The 17,769-nt window shown below is 37.5% G+C and overlaps 6 protein-coding genes and 1 pseudogene across 7 annotated transcripts; all 7 read left to right on the top strand.

The window, feature by feature from the left end:
- Positions 1-795: 795 nt before the first annotated feature.
- On the top strand, positions 796-2,604 carry LOC110772822 (serine/threonine-protein kinase ZRK1-like). The gene is made up of 2 exons (XM_021977298.2): positions 796-1,175; positions 1,490-2,604. The coding sequence occupies exons 1-2, from the start codon at positions 1,159-1,161 to the stop codon at positions 2,499-2,501; spliced, it is 1,029 nt and encodes a 342-aa protein (XP_021832990.2). The 5' UTR covers positions 796-1,158; the 3' UTR covers positions 2,502-2,604.
- A 323-nt stretch (positions 2,605-2,927) lies between these two features.
- On the top strand, positions 2,928-5,541 carry LOC110768113 (uncharacterized). The gene is made up of 2 exons (XM_021971798.2): positions 2,928-4,337; positions 4,595-5,541. The coding sequence occupies exon 1, from the start codon at positions 3,059-3,061 to the stop codon at positions 3,539-3,541; it is 483 nt and encodes a 160-aa protein (XP_021827490.2). The 5' UTR covers positions 2,928-3,058; the 3' UTR covers positions 3,542-4,337; positions 4,595-5,541.
- LOC148292568 (serine/threonine-protein kinase ZRK1-like) lies at positions 4,602-5,636 on the top strand. Its single transcript, XM_088245869.1, has 2 exons — positions 4,602-5,037; positions 5,563-5,636. Exons 1-2 carry the CDS (start codon positions 4,602-4,604, stop codon positions 5,634-5,636), a joined length of 510 nt encoding a protein of 169 aa, XP_088101995.1.
- Positions 5,637-6,509: 873 nt separating this feature from the next.
- LOC110768112 (uncharacterized) lies at positions 6,510-8,908 on the top strand. Its single transcript, XM_088246310.1, has 8 exons — positions 6,510-6,569; positions 6,667-6,740; positions 6,929-7,073; positions 7,175-7,219; positions 7,308-7,416; positions 7,533-7,594; positions 7,880-7,994; positions 8,587-8,908. The coding sequence occupies exons 2-8, from the start codon at positions 6,706-6,708 to the stop codon at positions 8,754-8,756; spliced, it is 681 nt and encodes a 226-aa protein (XP_088102436.1). The 5' UTR covers positions 6,510-6,569; positions 6,667-6,705; the 3' UTR covers positions 8,757-8,908.
- LOC148292567 (serine/threonine-protein kinase ZRK1-like) lies at positions 7,309-17,627 on the top strand (annotated as a pseudogene). Its single transcript, XR_015826599.1, has 3 exons — positions 7,309-7,416; positions 15,805-16,069; positions 16,523-17,627. The product of XR_015826599.1 is annotated as a serine/threonine-protein kinase ZRK1-like (transcript).
- On the top strand, positions 9,116-11,716 carry LOC110768110 (serine/threonine-protein kinase ZRK1-like). The gene is made up of 2 exons (XM_088246305.1): positions 9,116-10,210; positions 10,617-11,716. Exons 1-2 carry the CDS (start codon positions 10,194-10,196, stop codon positions 11,632-11,634), a joined length of 1,035 nt encoding a protein of 344 aa, XP_088102431.1. The 5' UTR covers positions 9,116-10,193; the 3' UTR covers positions 11,635-11,716.
- Positions 12,230-13,485, top strand: LOC110768102 (serine/threonine-protein kinase ZRK1-like). The gene is made up of 2 exons (XM_088244927.1): positions 12,230-12,246; positions 12,406-13,485. Exons 1-2 carry the CDS (start codon positions 12,230-12,232, stop codon positions 13,445-13,447), a joined length of 1,059 nt encoding a protein of 352 aa, XP_088101053.1. The 3' UTR covers positions 13,448-13,485.
- Positions 17,628-17,769: the final 142 nt, after the last annotated feature.

The raw sequence follows: 17,769 nt of genomic DNA, 5'->3' as shown, positions 1-17,769 counted from the left end.
TTTCGTGAACGCTCTCAAATTTTTAAGAGCCCAATCTAACGGGTACGCACAAGTATCCTAGAACCAACCGCCTAGCACCTACTCCCCCATTGATATCTTTAATTTTTTTCTCTTTTAAACGTGAAATAATGTTTATGACAATTTTTGTATCTGAAAAAGATAAATCATTTTTCTTTTTCTATTTTATTTTATTTGGTTTTGTTTTGTGAAATGCAAACGACGACATTAGGCCTTTGACTGCACGTTATTTCCTAGTATTCATAACCGGGCGTTGAGCTTGCAATTTCTTAGAGTAAAAGTAACCGGCCGTTGAACACGAAATGTACAGTAGAGTGGGAGGATATATCAACAAATTACTGTTTTCTTGGTGCTAAACAGAGAGATTTGAAGTCGAAAAAATGTCATTCATATTCTTGTAAGTTTTTCATTTTTTATTTTTATTTTTTCAGTTAACTTGAGGGGTTTTTATTTTCTTTTTTTTTCTTCTGTTGGCATGGTAGGTGTTTGTGATTTTGTCACAATGACCCAAGTTGCTTGTATTTTTAATAGGGCTTCCTGGAAGTTCAGTGGAAGTTCATGTGTTTGATCATGAAAGGTAATTGTTTGGGGGAAGAAAGGAACACGAAAAAGACAATGACGAGGCAAAGGGTGATGATATGTACTTTTTAAAAGTATGAATGAATAATTAATGAGTGGCTTCTAGACATTACAACTTGGAAATTCCAACTCCCCCGAACGATTATAAACGGCCCCATGATCTCCAAGCAAACGCGTTATAAATCTGAAAAGACTCAGTTGGACGCAGCTGCCATGCATCTTCCCAATTTGATTAAACAAATGTTTATAGATTTGGACAAGCAAAAAGAAACAAATATCTTTCTAAAATAAATTTAAAACGTTGGGTTTTTAGGTCCCACTGTATGTTATTCCTACCAATCATGATAGGGCATTGACTCCGCAAAGCTCATTAATAAACTTGGAAACTGTTATAGAATTCTCAGAGAAGCTGAAACTAACGAGCTAAACTGGTGCTTGAGCACGAAATCTGCAGCATACAGACAGGGAGGAGATATCAACAAATTACTGTTTATTTTGGGGCAATCCGAGTCCAGTTCTAAGGGGCCTGGGTGATAAACAGAGAAATTTCAAGTGTAAACAATGGCATCCAAAGCCTTGTAAGTCTTTTTTCCCTGGTTTTAATCCTTTAACAAAAATATATAGCTTTCCTTTCCTTCAAGGTTTTTTTAAGTAAGTCAAAATTGAGTATTATTATTGTTTCTCAGTTTGTAAATATATGAAAGCTGAGATTTGATCTCTTTGGATTTCATGTAAAATTCTAAAGAACAAAATGAAAGCAAAGTGTGGGTGCTAATGCTATGTCTTTTCTTGAGAATTGGGATAGATTAATTATTTTCATTTTATCGTTTTCTTATTCATTCCTTTGTGCATTGTGTGGGCTCTTTTGTGTGTATATATATATATATATCAGGTTCTCAATCATTCCACGTTTAAAGCGAAAGGAGGAAAGAAAGAGATCATTCTTGAAGAATGGAAGCATCTTACTAAAGGATCTTATTGCTTCTTGTGATGGAAAATCTCATCCTATTCGTTCTTACTCTGCTGCTGAGCTCATCAGAGCTACTAACAACTTTGATTTTTCTTTTGCAAGGGAATCTCACTTCGACATGTACAGGGGTATTCTAGATGACCGAACAGTTATCATTAAGAAGTACAAACGTTGGGGCAAGGTCGACAATATTGCAATTCGTGATATTATCATATCAATGCAGATGAGCACCCATAAGAATTCCTTGAAATTATTAGGCTGCTGCTTAGAGTTCGATAAACCGGCTTTGGTGTTTGAAAATGCAGGAAAAGGAGGTCTCAACTCTCATGGGAGTTTAGAAGTGGATAATGAATTATTACCATGGAAAACTAGACTGCGTATTGCAAAGCAACTTGCTAGTGCACTTACATACCTCCATACCACCTTTCCAAGGCCCATCATTCATAGGGACGTAAAACCCACCTGCATTTTCTTGGATGATGATTATGTTCCCAAACTCTCCAACTTTTCATTATCCATAACCATTCCTCCTGAGCAATTGTATGTTGAAGACCAGGTGGTAGGGACAAATGGGTACCTTGACCCTAACTACGGTTTGACTGGTAAAACTTCAGAAAAAACTGATGTCTATAGCTTTGGTGTGCTTTTACTTGTATTCTTGACGGGACAAAGGGCTATACAGCCACGGGGAGTAGATCAACATCTATATGCTGTGCAGTATGCTAGGTCACATGCTTTTGAAGACCAATTTCGGACAATTGTGGATCCTAAAATCTTAGAGGAGGTAGGTGAAGGTGTGCAAGCACAACAGCAGTTGCATGATTTTCTAACAATGGCATTGTTATGCATCGAAGAAGAAAGTGAATTAAGGCCGGATATGATCGATGTGGCCAAAAAGCTTGTACAAATTGAGAAGTCTATGTTTCCCAGCTAGGTTTATCCACTACATATGTTTAAAGGTGAGATTGTGAGGGTGTTGATGTGTTTTGCATGATGGATGGATGGGGGTGTATGTTAATTTTACAGAATTTCCTATTTCCTTCTTGTTTCTTACTATGTAACTGTAAGTAAATTTCTTTGGTCACCCATTGCGTTATGATCATCGATGGCATCCTTGACCTTGCAAGCAGAGCTTTTAAAAAGCACAAAATGTATGTGAGCTCTCCACTTTTGCCCATTTGGGTCTCTCTTTGTAAGTGTTAATGTTAAGCTCTCTCTATCTTTGAGTATTCATCTGATTCAGATTATGGCCCAAAATTAAAATAAGGTCCAAGCAATTAGCCCAAATCAGGTAACCAGTTAACTTATGAGTGAAAATCTTAGATGGTGATTGACAGATGACAACACTCTCTTGGCGCTAAAACACGTACTTTCCCCGCCAAAAGCCACAACACAAAACCCAATATTGCAACAGAAAACCAGGAACGGAAAGGAAAAGCAGACATTGACCAAAAAATTAAAAAGAAGAAGCAGTGAAGAAAATTTCCATCGATGGGCGAAGAGAAACACTACTGGCTTCTGAAGACGGAGCCAGGAGAGTGGTCGTGGGAGGACCAAGCAGCCAATGGGGGCGTAACCAAGTGGGATGGCGTCAAAAACAAGCAAGCCCAGAAGCACCTCAAGTCCGTGAAACTCGGTGACCTCTGCTTCTTCTACCACTCTGGCGCCAAGGCCCGCCGCGTAGTTGGCGTGGTCACGGTTGTTCGGGAATGGTATTCGGACGGCGGAGACGATGGCGTGGTTGATGTTAAGGCGGTTGGGGAGATGAGGAGGCCGGTGGACTTAAAGGAGATGAAGGGGGAGAAGGGGCTCAAGGGTTTTGCTCTGTTTAGGCAGCCGAGGCTGTCGGTGGTACCGGTTCCTGAGGATGTGTGGATTAGGGTTTGTGATTTGGGAGGTGGGTATCAAGGTGATGGTATTGTTTTAGAGAGCCATGATAGTGATGGTGAATCTGGTGAGGAAGAAGACGGTTGATTTGGAGGGTTTTTTGTGTGTTGTTTTTTGCATGGTAGGTGTTTGTGATTATGTCACAATGTCCTAAGTGACTTGTACTATTTTGGTAGTGTCAATGGGAAATAGTACTTTTTAAGTGATTGTACTTCATGGTTTTGTTTGATCATGAAAAGGGAAAACTTGTACCTTGGCGTGTAATTAGTAGGCTTTTAACAAGCACAAAATGAATGTGAGCTACACTTTGCTCATTTCTGTGTCTCATTGTTAAGCTCTCTATATTTGAATATTCAACCCACTCTCTAATCTTCTTCTGTAATTCATAGTTCCCAGAAGAAAATTTGTAATGTTCTGTTATCATTTGTAATATCCATTTGGAAGGAGTGAGGGCAGATATGGTTGATGTGAAAGGCAGTTGGGGAAATGAGGAAGGCAGTGGAGGAGATGAAGTCTGAATGGATTTGCTCTGTTTATTCAGCCGAAGCTTTTGGTTGGCAATTTCTAGGCAAGTTCATTAAATTTTGCTAATTGTTTTCGTTTTCTTTTTGTCTGATAATGAAAGGGGAAAATAGTAATTTCCTGTAAACTTCTTTGGCCGACTCCACTGTACGTTGATCATTCGATGGCATCGTTGACCTTGCAAAGCATAGCAATAAACTTCAGAACTCTACTCATTCTCAAATGAAAGCCATATCCATCCATCCATCCATCTGCAGAAGAAAATCAAATTGACGGAGTGGACTGGGTGGAGAAATCGATCAATTACTGTTTACTTGGTGCAATCCAAAGCAGAAACAATGCCATCAAAACTCTTGCAATTGTAAGTTCAATTTTTCATGGATAATATGTAGCTTCAATTTTAAACCTGATTGTAGATTTTAATTGTAAGTTCTAAAAGCTCAGATTATATCTCTTGGAATCTCATATGAAGTATGCAGAGTGTGTTAGCATAGTCTCACATCACATGCTTCCCTTTGGAGAGATTATTTCAATTTCATCATTTTATTTTCATTTTTGGCCATTGAAAAAACATATAGTTTAATTAATTTATTGTGTTACACGGATATATTCTATCAGGTTCTCAATGTTGCCATGCTTGGGAAAGGAGGGAAGAGATGCTGATATTGAGTCATCATACTACAAGAATCTGAGCAAATTATTAGAGGATCTCATTGCTTCTTGTGATGGTACATCTCATCCTGTTCATTGTTACTCTGCGGATGACCTCATCAGGGCAACCAACAACTTCCATCCGTCTTGCATTGTACGAAAGGATTTAAACTACACAATGTTCAGGGGATTTCTAAACGACCAGTTGATTATCATTGCCAGGTACTCCATTGGGAGCTTGCCCCATGACTCAGGGGGCAATGAGGATGATGTTAGGTCCCGGGCAATTCGCGACATTGTTGTTTCAATACATATGAGCAACCATGAGAATGTTTTGAAACTCTTGGGCTGCTGCTTAGAGTTCCCTCTACCCGCCCTGGTGCTTGAAAATGCAGAAGGAGTTCTTGAAGGTGACGGAAGTTTAAGAGACTGTCGGTGGTACCGGTTCCTGAGGATGTGTGGATTAGGGTTTGTGATTTGGGAGGTGGGTATCAAGGTGATGGTATTGTTTTAGAGAGCCATGATAGTGATGGTGAATCTGGTGAGGAAGAAGACGATTGATTTTGAGGGTTTTTTGTGTGTTGTTTTTTGCATGGTAGGTGTTTGTGATTATGTCACAATGTCCTAAGTGACTTGTACTATTTTGCGTAGTGTCAATGGGAAATAGTACTTTTTAAGTGATTGTCCTTCATGGTTTTGTTTGATCATGAAAAGGGAAAACTTGTACGCCCTGGCATGTAATTAGTAGGCTTTTAACAAGCACAAAATGAATGTGAGCTACACTTTGCTCATTTGGGTCTCTCATTGTTAAAGTGTTAATGTTAAGCTCTCTATATTTGAATATTCAACCCACTCTCTAATCTTCTTATGTAATTCATAGTTCCCAAAAGAAAATTTGTAATATTCTGTTATCATTTGTAATATCCATTTGGAAGGAGTGAGGGCTGATATGGTTGATGTGAAAGGCAGTTTGGGAAATGAGGAAGTCAGTGGAGGAGATGAAGTCTGAATGGATTTGCTCTGTTTATTCAGCCGAAGCTATATATATACATACACATAGCAGAAGTACAAATCAACCGAAGTTATATTTCAATTGGTAGGTGGGGTGGGGCAGTATTTGTGCTCTAGCAATTTCAAGGCAAGTTCTTCTTGACTAATTGTAAATTCATGTAAATTGCTTTGGTAGGCCCCAGTACACGCTATTCATTTGATGGCAATAAATTCAGAACTGTAATCATTCTCAAACGAAAGCCATATCCATCCATCCATCCACCCGCAGAAGAAAATCAAATTGACGCGGTGGACTCCGTAGCCAAAACAATGCCATCAAAACTCTGGCAATTGTAAGTTATTGCTTTCATGGATGATATGTAGCTGGCTTTAACATTAAATTTGATTCCCAGATTTTATTTCCTTAACTATTTTCGTTTAATTCGTTTTCTGCCAGTACCAGATTTTAATTCTTGGCCAATAAAAAACGGATATATATTTCATTAATTTAATGTGTGTATATATATTTATATCTTTAAGGTTGCCATGCTTGGGAAAGGTGGGAAGAGATTCTGATATTGAATAATTAATGAGTGGTTTCTAGACATATACAACTTGGAAATTCCAACTCCCCCGAATGACTATAAATGGCCCCATGATCTCCAAGCAAACGCGTTATAAATCTGAAAAGACTCGAGTGGAGTCAAGTCAACTCAACAGGTCTACCCTTCAGTTGGGCGCAGCTGCCATGCATCTTCCCAATTTGATTACATAAATTACTGGTGCTTGAGCACGAAATCGGCAGCATACAGGGAGGAGAAATCAACAAATTACTATTTACTTTGGGGCAATCTGAGTCCAGTTATAAGAGGCCTCGGTGCTAAACACAGAAATTTCAAGTGTAAACAATGGCCTCCCTCGCTTCTTCTCCGAGCTTCTCCCTACTTCCAAGGCACTCTCTCTCTCTCTCTCTCTCTCTCTCTCTCTCTCTCACTTACTCACAGAGTAAATGTAGGCTCTTATTGTTTGTTCTCTTGATGATTATACAGGGAGGCATAGTTCGCGTACAAGGCGATGAGTTCTGGCACATGACCAAAGTTTTAAGATTGCGCACAAACGAAAGGTACCTAAATCCTAGTCCTAATCAATTTCATCCATTTTAATTTCATGTTATCTGGACAAATTGGAATTGGATTGCGTTGAATTTGGAACCATTTATTATGAAAGGTTCAATTTTGTTTAGGAAATTGGGATTTGTTGCATTACACTACACTTGTGTATTTTAATGATTGTCCACATAATGCATGCAAGGGTAGAGCTCTTCAATGGGAAAGGAGGTTTGATACAAGGTTTAATACAGAGCGTCGACCGCTCTGGACTTGTTTTTGTGGCATTGGAAGATCCAAAGTCAGTTCTTCCACAGAGCACACAATGGCATGTATTTGCAGCTTTTGGTGAGTTCTTTAGATTTCCAATTCAGGGGGAATGTTTTGTAAGAGTGGTTAAGGCATAGGGGAATATTTTTGTCACATATTAACATGTTGCCCCTGTCTACGTACTTTAAAGGGTGGTCGAGCTGATTGGCTTGTTGAGAAATGCACGGTATAATTCATGTTTTTGTGATGACTATAGGGATAGTGCATAACCGCCATTGCTGCTAATTGTATTGTTTTTGTATTTGTTGTCTTAGGAGCTGGGGGCTAGTAGTTTAACTCCTCTGCTGACAGAACGGTCTCCTACTGTCTCAGAAAATCGACTGGACAGGTTGCAGCGTGTCAATATGGCAGCAGCTAAACAATGTAAAAGAAGCTTCACCCTTATTCTAATATACATATACTGCTGACAGACATGTCCTATAAAACTTTTGATTCGAAATAATAAAATTCAAATTTTTTGCCCATGAATATTTTCACAGGTCAACGGCTGCATGAAATGATCTTGAATCCTTCAAAGAATATTAATGGTCTTTTACCTCTCGTGAGTGCTTTCTTCCTATTTTGTTTCATTTCAAAGGTTGGTTTATTGATGTGTATTCTGGCCCGTTCTATAGTATAGGTCAATGACAAACTGTTCTTATTCTTTTAGTATCGTTTGTACTTAAAATGTTACGTGCAATTTTCTCCCAGCAGAGAGTTGTAGTTCCACATTAATAAAATGCTCTTTGACATATTTTTCTCATTGATGTTCATGCTGTTCAGGATATCAACTCTTCTTCCTTTGCATTGTTAATTTAAATTACATATATACAATTTTGTTTCATAGGTTGCACAGTCAAAGCTAGCTTTTTTGGCAGTTGCAGAAGGTACTCCTCTTGTTAGTGCATTAACTTCGTCAGGAACGGAGTCCAGTGGGTTGATTGTGGTTGGACCTGAAGGTGGTAAGTATGCATCCTGTAAATGTTTTCTTTTTATTACTTTTGCTGCATACCAATCACCGGGCATATAAATAAAACTTGAAAACCAGAAACTTTTCCACTTTTGAATTAGTTTTCTGGACAGCACCAAAATCCTGCATTTCTATCCCCAAATAATGAGATTTAGGGTGACAGATTGATGCGAAATTGGTTAGGCCAATTATGACTTTGACTTGATGAAGGGTTTTGGAAACAAATTGGAGGTTTGATTGGCGAACCAAAATTAATGAGAATTTTAATCTCAATTGAATATCAGGCAATTTGAAGGTATGCAGCAAATTGTAAACAAAATTGGTAAGAAGAAAAGTCTGGGTCAAACTATGAGTAAAATTTACCCAAATTTCTATTAAGGTTTATGTTGGAATAAACTACCAACAGTTGTTTGTGTGCTCTGATTTTCCCGTATGTTTGGTGCTTAGTATTCGTTCTCTCCTTAGGTTCATCCTATGCCTCTTGTTTACTCATAAATATATCATATATGCTTATGTAGTTTAGTTTTCAATACTGAGAGTACTACTCAGGATTGTGGATCTATTTTTCCATGTTCTTGCTTCAGACTTCACTGAGAAAGAGGTGAATGAATTGATGCAAGCTGGTGCTATCTCTGTTGGTCTTGGCCCACATCGATTACGGGTTGAAACTGCAACTGTGGCTCTTCTGGCAACTCTGATGTTGTGGTCTGATTCTCAAAAAACATGCGATACTTTATCTCACTCTCAAGGCTAGTGTTCTTTAGTCATCTCTTGGATAAGGCTGAACTACATTACTTTTTGTGTACCACTTACTTTTGGTCAATTGTAGATGACTGTTTGTTTCACCAATGCTGTTGTTGTTGACCATATGAAGGTTAATTTTAACGAGGGATTTGAGCACTGTAATTTAAGCCAATTTCTAGAGCACAATCATCATTTTACAGAGCTCTCTCAAATTAAACCTTTTTACAGAGCACCGTAATTTTAGCCAATTTTCAGACCGCTTTCTAACCATATTGACATGACGGTAGTTTTAAGTATTTTGAACTTAAAATTAAACACGTAGTACTTGGAAGCAGGGTAGGTGTTTCAGCCGCTGGGGGAATTCCCGAAAGATTTAGTTGGTGCCGCCCCGAAAAAATTTGTTGGTTCAGGGCTCGTAGGAAATGTCGGAACTTGAAAGAATGTATGGTGGATTTAGGTTGTGCACGAAAAAGCAAGTAAATAGCTGAAACAAAGATGTATCAAGATTACAGCACTTGTTTGTTTTCCCTTTTCCTCCGCTGGCTTACAACGTGCGTCCTCTCATTTTCTCATCAACTTTCCTACAATGTCATTTCTCGCCATTTTTGTCCAATTATTTTGGATTAATGATTAGAACTTATCCAAAAAACAACTGATTCTCAACTCTCATGAAGTATGGTCTGGTTCTCAAAAAACAATTGATCCTTAATCTCAAAAAACACACGTGTTATAATATGAGTAGAATAAGTGTAACATGTACATCACGTGATGATGTTACTGTTGGATAAAAGTTAATCGTATGCAATACAAGTTAACCAATGATTTCAGCACGCGTGCGATTCTAGATTGGGTAGTCAAACTCCCACTCAAACTATTTGATTGACTTGTAAATTGTGCCGACTAGAAAATCTGTGTGATTCATATAAGCAAATGAAGTCTCGTAGCATTTTTTTCTCTCTGTCTTCCTTTTTGTCATCATTTCTAATCAAAAGCTCCACAGTGTATGAATGAGGATTGATATAAGGTCCTCCATGTCAAAAAATGTCGCTAAGAAGAGTTGCCAAATTTGTTTGTGCAGAGAATTCAAAATGTCAACTTCAGAAGTTAAAACATACAAACAAGGATTTGTTTTGTAGTCTAAGTTCTGGCAGGCAGCCTTTCTCATTCACTAGGAAGAAGAGGGTGCCGTGCAGATTGATGCGCACGTGATTGTAGATTTTTCTCATTATTTGAGGCTTTCTTGATATTTGAATTTTTCTTTCAAGTCAAACGGTGATTGTTTGGAGGAAGGAAGGAACACGGAAAAGATATCAAATTACTGTTGCTTAAGCACCAAATCTGCAGCATACAGGGAGGAGATATCAACAAATTACTGTTTACTTTGGGACAATCTGAGTCCAGTTCTAAGAGGCCTCGGTGCTAAACACAGAAATTTCAAGTGTAAACAATGGCATCCAAATCCTTGTAAGTTTTTTTTTTCCCTGGTTTTAATCCTTTAACAAAAATATATAGCTTTCCTTTCCTTCAAGGATTTTTTAGTAAGTCAAAATTTTCGTGCGGCTAAAGCCCAAAATTCTGTTGTAAATCAAACTTCAAAGTAATCCATGAATATGACCAAATCGGCAGGACAAGTATTTTTTTTCTCTTCCATCCATAAAACTGAGTATTATTATTGTTTCTCAGTTTGTAACAAATATATGAAAGCTGAGATTTGATCTCTTTGGATTTCATGTGAAGTTCTAAAGAACAAAATGAATGTCTTTTCTTGAGAATTGGGATAGATTATTTACTTTCGTTTCATCGATTTCTTATTCATTCCCTTGTGCGTTGTGTGCGCTCGTGTGTGTCTATATATATATATATATATCAGGTTCTCAATCATTCCACGTGTAAAGCGAAAGGAGGAAAAGGAGGAAAGAAAGAGATCATTCTTGAAGAATGGAAGCATGTTACTAAAGGATCTTATTGCTTCTTGTGATGGAAAATCTCATCCTATTCGTTGTCACTCTGCTGCTGAGTTCATCAGAGCTACCAACAACTTTGATCGTTCTTGCATTATAGATGGATTACACTACGGGAAAAACATGTACAAGGGTATTCTAGACGACCGAACAGTTATCATTAAGCAGCATTATAGCATCGACGAGGCTATTCGTGATATTATCATATCAATGCAGATGAGCACCCATAAGAATTCCTTGAAATTATTAGGCTGCTGCTTAGAGTTCGATACACCGGCTTTGGTGTTTGAAAATGCAGGAAAAGGAGGTCTCAAATATGATGGGAGTTTAGTAGTGGATAATGAATTATTACCATGGAAAACTAGACTGCGTATTGCAAAGCAGCTTGCTAGTGCACTTACATACCTACATACTGCCTTTCCAAGGCCCATCGTTCATAGGAGTATAACATCCCACTGCATTTTATTGGACGATGACTATGTTCCCAAACTCTTGGACTTTTCATTCTCCATAACCATTCCTCCTGACCAATTCTATGTTCAAGAAAATTTCGCAAAAGGGACATTTGGGTACGCGGACCCTACTTACGCAAATTATTGTCAAAGTTCAGAAAAAACTGATGTTTATAGCTTTGGTGTGCTTTTACTTGTATTCTTGATGCGACGAGAAGCTGTGGATGGAAACTCAGGACATGAGGAACTTACTAAAGATCCGAAACTTAATGTTTCTGATGGACAGATTCAAATAGAGACAATTGCGGACCCTAAAATCCTTGAGGAAGTCAGGGGAGATGAGCAAGCACAACAGCAACTGAAGGATTTCCTAGCACTGGCATTGTTGTGCATCCAAGACCAAAGTGAAGCAAGGCCAGATATGATTGATGTGGCCAAAGAGCTTGTACGAATTGACAAGTCTATCTTGCCTTAACTAGCTAGCTATTCAAGTTTTATTTTGCAGTTTGCTGTTTGTAAGACGAAAATAGGCTATTCAAGTTTTATTTTGTTTTTTTTATGTCGTCCATGTCGTAGATAGGGCTAAAGCCTGACCCAATTTTTTGTAAAACTTCCCCAGTCTATATATATAGCCCAGCCCATCCCTTAAAAAAAAAAATTAACAAACACCCAATCCAAGAGCCAATTCGTGTGTCCCTTTGTCTGCTCATCTCCACGTGCCCACCTCTGTTTTTTCTTTTCTTTTTTTTCTTTTCTTTTTCTTTTGATTTAATTATAAGATTATTTCAAATTTTTGATTTATGACTTTAAGATTTTAAAATAAAATTGCGAAAAATAACATAAGAACCTATAAATTGGCGGAGCGTGCATGATACTAAATAAATAAAAAATCCAATCCCTCACGTGGGAAATAAAAATCTATCACATGCGCGTGCTAGTATTTAATAAACAAACAAATAAATAAGTAAAACATTGGTTCTTGTTTGCGTCCCACTGTATTTCCCAAACAAAAAAAAATCGTTTACTTGGGGCAATCTGAGTCCAGTTCTAAGGGGCCTGGTTGCTAAACAATGACATCCAAAGCCTTGTAAGTTATGTTCTGTCTTTGGATTTCATGTGAAGTTCTAAAGAACAAAATGAGAGCAAACTGTGGATGTTCTGTATTTTTCTTGATTAATTATTTCCATTTCATCAATTTGTATTCATTCTTGTGCGTTTGTGTTTTACCTATATATGTATGTATTAGGTTCTCATTGTTTCCACGTTCGAGCAAGAACAAGAAGGAAAGAGAGAGATCATTCTTGGATAATGGAAGCATCTTACTAGAGAATAACATTGCTTCTTGTGATGGAAAATCTAATCCTACTCGCTCTTACTTAGCTACTGAGCTCGTCAGGGCTACCAACAACTTCCATCTTTCTTGCATCATACAAGATGATGGAGACTGCCAAATGTTCAAGGGTGTTCTAGACAACCGAACAATTATCATTAGGAAGTACATTATCCGTGAGAATGACAAGGACAATGATGAAGTTAGGTCTCGTGCTATTCGTGATATTAAGATATCAAGGCAGATGAGCTCCCATAAGAATGCTTTGAAATTATTAGGTTACTGCTTAGAGTTCCCTCTACTCGCTCTGGTGCATGAAAATGCAGCAAAAGGAGTTCTCAGGGATGATGGAAGTTTAAGCGGGGCTAATGGAGGTCAATCCTTGTTACCATGGAAAACTAGACTGCGTATTGCGAAGCAGCTTGCTAATGCACTTACATATCTCCATACCGCCTTTTCTAGACCCATCATTCATAGGAATCTGAGATCCACCTGCATTTTGTTGGATGATGACTATGTTCCCAAACTCTCCAACTTTTCATTAAGTGATCCTCCTAAGCAATCCCATGTCAAAGGCGATAACAAAATAAGGGCATCTGGGTACACTGACCCCGACTACCTTGCAACTGGTTACATTACCGAAAAGACTGATGTTTATAGCTTTGGTGTGCTTCTACTTGTACTCTTGACGCAAAGAGCTGCATATAGCATTCAGGCAGGAGAACTGGACATTACTGCAAATCCGAAATTTCATGTTTCTGATGGCCAGACTAAAATTCAGAAAATTGTGGATCCTAAAATATTAAAGGAGGTAGGGGAAGATGGGCATGCACAACAGCAATTGCAGGATTGTTTAGCACTTGCAGTGTCATGCATCCAAAACCAAAGTGAAGCAAGGCCAAAAATGATTCATGTGGCCAAAGAACTTGTACGAATTGAGAAGTCCATCTTCCCTTAGCTAGCTCTAGCTTAAATAATTTATCCATTACATTTGTTATGCCGTACCGAATTGTAGTTTGGAAGCTCAGTCCTTCATCTGGTGAGGGGTTGATGCTATTCTATCTGTATTAGAAGAATATCTACAATAATTACACTTATATAATTGAGTTATATTGTGAGAAATTATGAAGGTTTTCAAGCAAAGCACCTCTCTCTGCCTGATTGCTATATGGAAGCATGCTATCCGAGGATCCCATCAGGCCATGCATCTTCTTATAGATTAAGGAAATTACTTTCCTTGGTATCATGCATCTTCTCAATTTGGTCTTGTATCCTCAAAGTGCATATATAATTACACCAATTTTACAGTTTTCTCTCAATTATAAACCCTGACCTCATGATTTTTTCGGTTATTTGGTGTCGATTTCTGATAGTGTACAAAAGCAAGCATCCTATGCTAAATAGATATATCATTGCTGCTCGACAATATTATATAAAGTGTTAATCAACCTCAGAGACTTCGACAGAGGCTCTCAATCGAAATTTTCATGTGGCTGAATCCCAAAAGTTGTTTTGTAAGGAAAAAACATTTCTTGAAAGCATCATTTGTAACTGAAAAAAAAAATGGACAAAGAAAAAAGAAGATGACTCACACTAAAATTAGGGAAAATGAAGTCATCATTTCAAGCAATTCTCTCATCTCTCATCTACTTTGTTTTTATCTTCTTTCTGACTATCTTCCTAATGCGTGTGGTCCTTTCTTGATATCCCAAATCGGCAAGGGAATAGAGGGGAAGGCAACCTATTTTCTTTCTATTAAAGGGATTGGGGGAAGCTTCCGTGCATCTTCTTCCCAACAAATACATAAAACGGACAATTTCAGTTACACTATACGAGGTTTGGTGTAATTGCAATCAGACCTTAAGGTTTCTTTTATTTCATTTATACTCCTTATGTTACTTTCTTTTATTAAAAATCTAAGTTTGACGGATGAAAAATAGAGATATATAAAAGTATTAGATTAATATTTGAGATGTAAAATTAAAGAAAAAACCTAAAATTTTAATTAAAGAAACATTTTGAAGAACAAGATCAAGAAAGTTCAATTGTGTGTCTTCCATCCGCTACTTACTGAGGAATTGTTAACATTTGGACTATTTTGTGCTAGAAGATTTGGTATCTCCAATATCATTATTGAAGGATCTTCTCGTGTTTTAGTTTGTCTGCTACAACATCTACACATACCACCTTGGCGAATTTTCTCCTTAGCTTGCAATATTACAAATTGTCTCATTAAGTACAAGTTACACAATCACCATATCTTTCGTGAACGCTCTCAAATTTTTAAGTGCCCAATCTAACGGGTACACACAAGTATCCTAGAACCAACCGCCTAGCACCTACTCCCCTATTGATATCTTTAATTTTTTTCTCTTTTAAATGTGAAAAAATGTTTATGACAATTTTTGTATCTGAAAAAGATAAATCTTTTTTCTTATTTTATTTTATTTTATTTTGTTTTGTAAGATGCAAACGACCGCATTTGGCCTTTGACTGTTTGTCATAGATTTTAAAGTTAGGTGGTGAATGTGGAATCAATGAAATCTGTGGCATCTGTCCGTAATTACACTAAACCTCAAGGACCGTGACAATACAAACTTTTGGGTTCCACTGCACGTTATTTCCTACTATTCATAACTGGGCGTTGAGCTTGCAATTTCTCAGAGAGAATGAGAGTAAAGAGCTAAACTGCTGCTAGAACATGAAATCTACAGTAGAGTGGGAGGAGATATCAACAACTTACTGTTTTCTTGGTGCTAAACAGAGAGATTTGAAGTCGAAAAAATGTCATTCATATTCTTGTAAGTTTTTAGCTTTTTAGTTTTATTTTTTCAGTTACCTTGAGGTTTTGTTTTTTTGTTTTTTTTTTTTTCTTTCTGTTGGCATGGTAGGTGTTTGTGATTTTGTCACAATAACCCAAGTTGCTTGTATTTTTAATAGGGCTTCCTGGAAGTTCAGTGGAAGTTCATGTGTTTGATCATGAAAGGTAATTGTTTGGGGGAAGAAAGGAACACGAAAAAGACAATGACGAGGCAAAGGGTGATGATATATACTTTTTAAACGTATGAATGAATAATTAATGAGTCGTTTCTAGACATTACAACCTGGAAATTCCAACTCCCCCGAACGACTATAAACGGCCCCATGATCTCCAAGCAAACGCGTTATAAATCTGAAAAGTCAACAGGTCTACCCTTCAGTTGGACGCAGCTGCCATGCATCTTCCCAATTTGATTAAACAAATGTTTATAGATTTGGACAAGCAAAAAGAAACAAATATCTTTCTAAAAAAAAATTAAAACGTTGGGTTTTTAGGTCCCGCTGTATGTTATTCTTACCAATCATGATAGGGCGTTGACCCCGCAAAGCTTATCAATAAACTTGGAAACTGTTATAGAATTCTCAGAGAAGCTGAAACTAACGAGCCAAACTGGTGCTTGAGCACGAAATCTGCAGCATACAGACAGGGAGGAGATATCAACAAATTACTGTTTACTTTGGGGCAATCTGAGTCCAGTTCTAAGGGGCCTGGGTGCTAAACATAGAAATTTCAAGTGTAAACAATGGCATCCAAAGCCTTGTAAGTTTTTTTTCCCGGGTTTTAATCCATTAACAAAAATATATAGCTTTCCTTTCCTTCAAGGTTTTTTCAGTAAGTTAAAATTTTCGTGTGGCTGAAGCCCAAAATTCTGTTGTAAATCAAAGTAATCCATGAATATGACGAAAGCGGCAGGACAAGTAATTTTTTTTTTCTTCCATCCATAAAACTGAGTATTATTGTTGTTTCTCAGTTTGTAAGAAATATATGAAAGCTGAGATTTGGTCTCTTTGGATTTCATGTAAAGTTCTAAAGAACAAAATGAAAGCAAAGTGTGGGTGCTAATGCTATGTTTTTTCTTGAGAATTGGGATAGATTATTTATTTCATTTCATCGATTTCTTATTCATTCCTTTGTGCGTTGTGTGCGCTCTTGTGTGCACGCATATATATATATATATATATATATATATATATATATATATATATATATCAGGTTCTCAATCATTCCACGTGTAAAGCGAAAGGAGGAAAGGAAGAGATCATTCTTGAAGAATGGAAGCATCTTACTAAAGGATCTAATTGCTTCTTGTGATGGAAAATCTCATCCTATTCGTTCTTACTCAGAGCTACCAACAACTTTGATCCTTCTTGCATTACAGATGGAAAATCTCATCTAGAATACCCCTACCCCTTCGCACACTTGTACAGGGGTATTCTAGATGACCGAACAGTTATCATTAAGCAGCATTATAAGGTCCACTTGGCTATTCGTGATATTATCATATCAATGCAGATGAGCAGCCATAAGAATTCCTTGAAATTATTAGGCTGCTGCTTAGAGTTCGATACACCAGCTTTGGTGTTTGAAAATGCAGGAAAAGGAGGTCTCAACTGGGATGGGAGTTTAGTAGTGGATAATGAATTACTACCATGGAAAACTAGACTACGTATTGCAAAGCAGATTGCTAGTGCACTTACATACCTCCATACTGCCTTTCCAAGGCCCATCATTCATAGTACTATAACACCCCACTGCATTTTATTGGACGATGACTATGTTCCCAAACTCTTCGAATTTTCACTCTCCAGAACCATTCCTCCTGACCAATTGTATGTTGAAGAAAATATCGGAGTAAAGGCATTCGGGTACATCGACCAGAAAAAACTGATGTTTATAGCTTTGGTGTGCTTTTACTTGTATTCTTGATGCGACGAGAAGCTGTGGATAGAAACTCAGGATATGAGCAACTTACTAAAGATCCGAAACTTAATGTTTCTGATGGACAGATTCAAATAGAGACAATTGCGGACCCTAAAATCCTTGAGGAAGTCAGGGGAGATAAGCAAGCACAACAGCAACTGAAGGATTTCCTAGCACTGGTATTGTTGTGCATCCAACTCAAAACTGAAGCAGGGCCAGATATGATTGATGTGGCCAAAGAACTCGTACGAATTGAAAAGTCTATCTTGCCTTAGTTCAGTCTTTCACCTGTTAAAAGAGTCGATGCTAAGCTCTCTGTATTAGAAGAATATCCATAATTATCCTTATGTAATCAAATTATCTGATTATAAATACTTAATTATGTGGATTTCAACCAGCAAGCAAGGACCACCCTCTTATTACATCCGTTTGAGTTTCATGTCAAGTTCCAAATCAATTTAATACTACCAGTAAAACGAACTATTCAAATGTTTTTTTTTTATGTCGTCCATGTCGTAGATATATGATTGTCGTTTACA

Source organism: Prunus avium, chromosome 8, assembly GCF_965620075.1.
Source record: "Prunus avium chromosome 8, drPruAviu1.hap1.1, whole genome shotgun sequence".
In the NCBI taxonomy this organism is placed as follows: domain Eukaryota; kingdom Viridiplantae; phylum Streptophyta; class Magnoliopsida; order Rosales; family Rosaceae; genus Prunus; species Prunus avium.
This window is presented reverse-complemented; position numbering and strand designations above follow the sequence as displayed.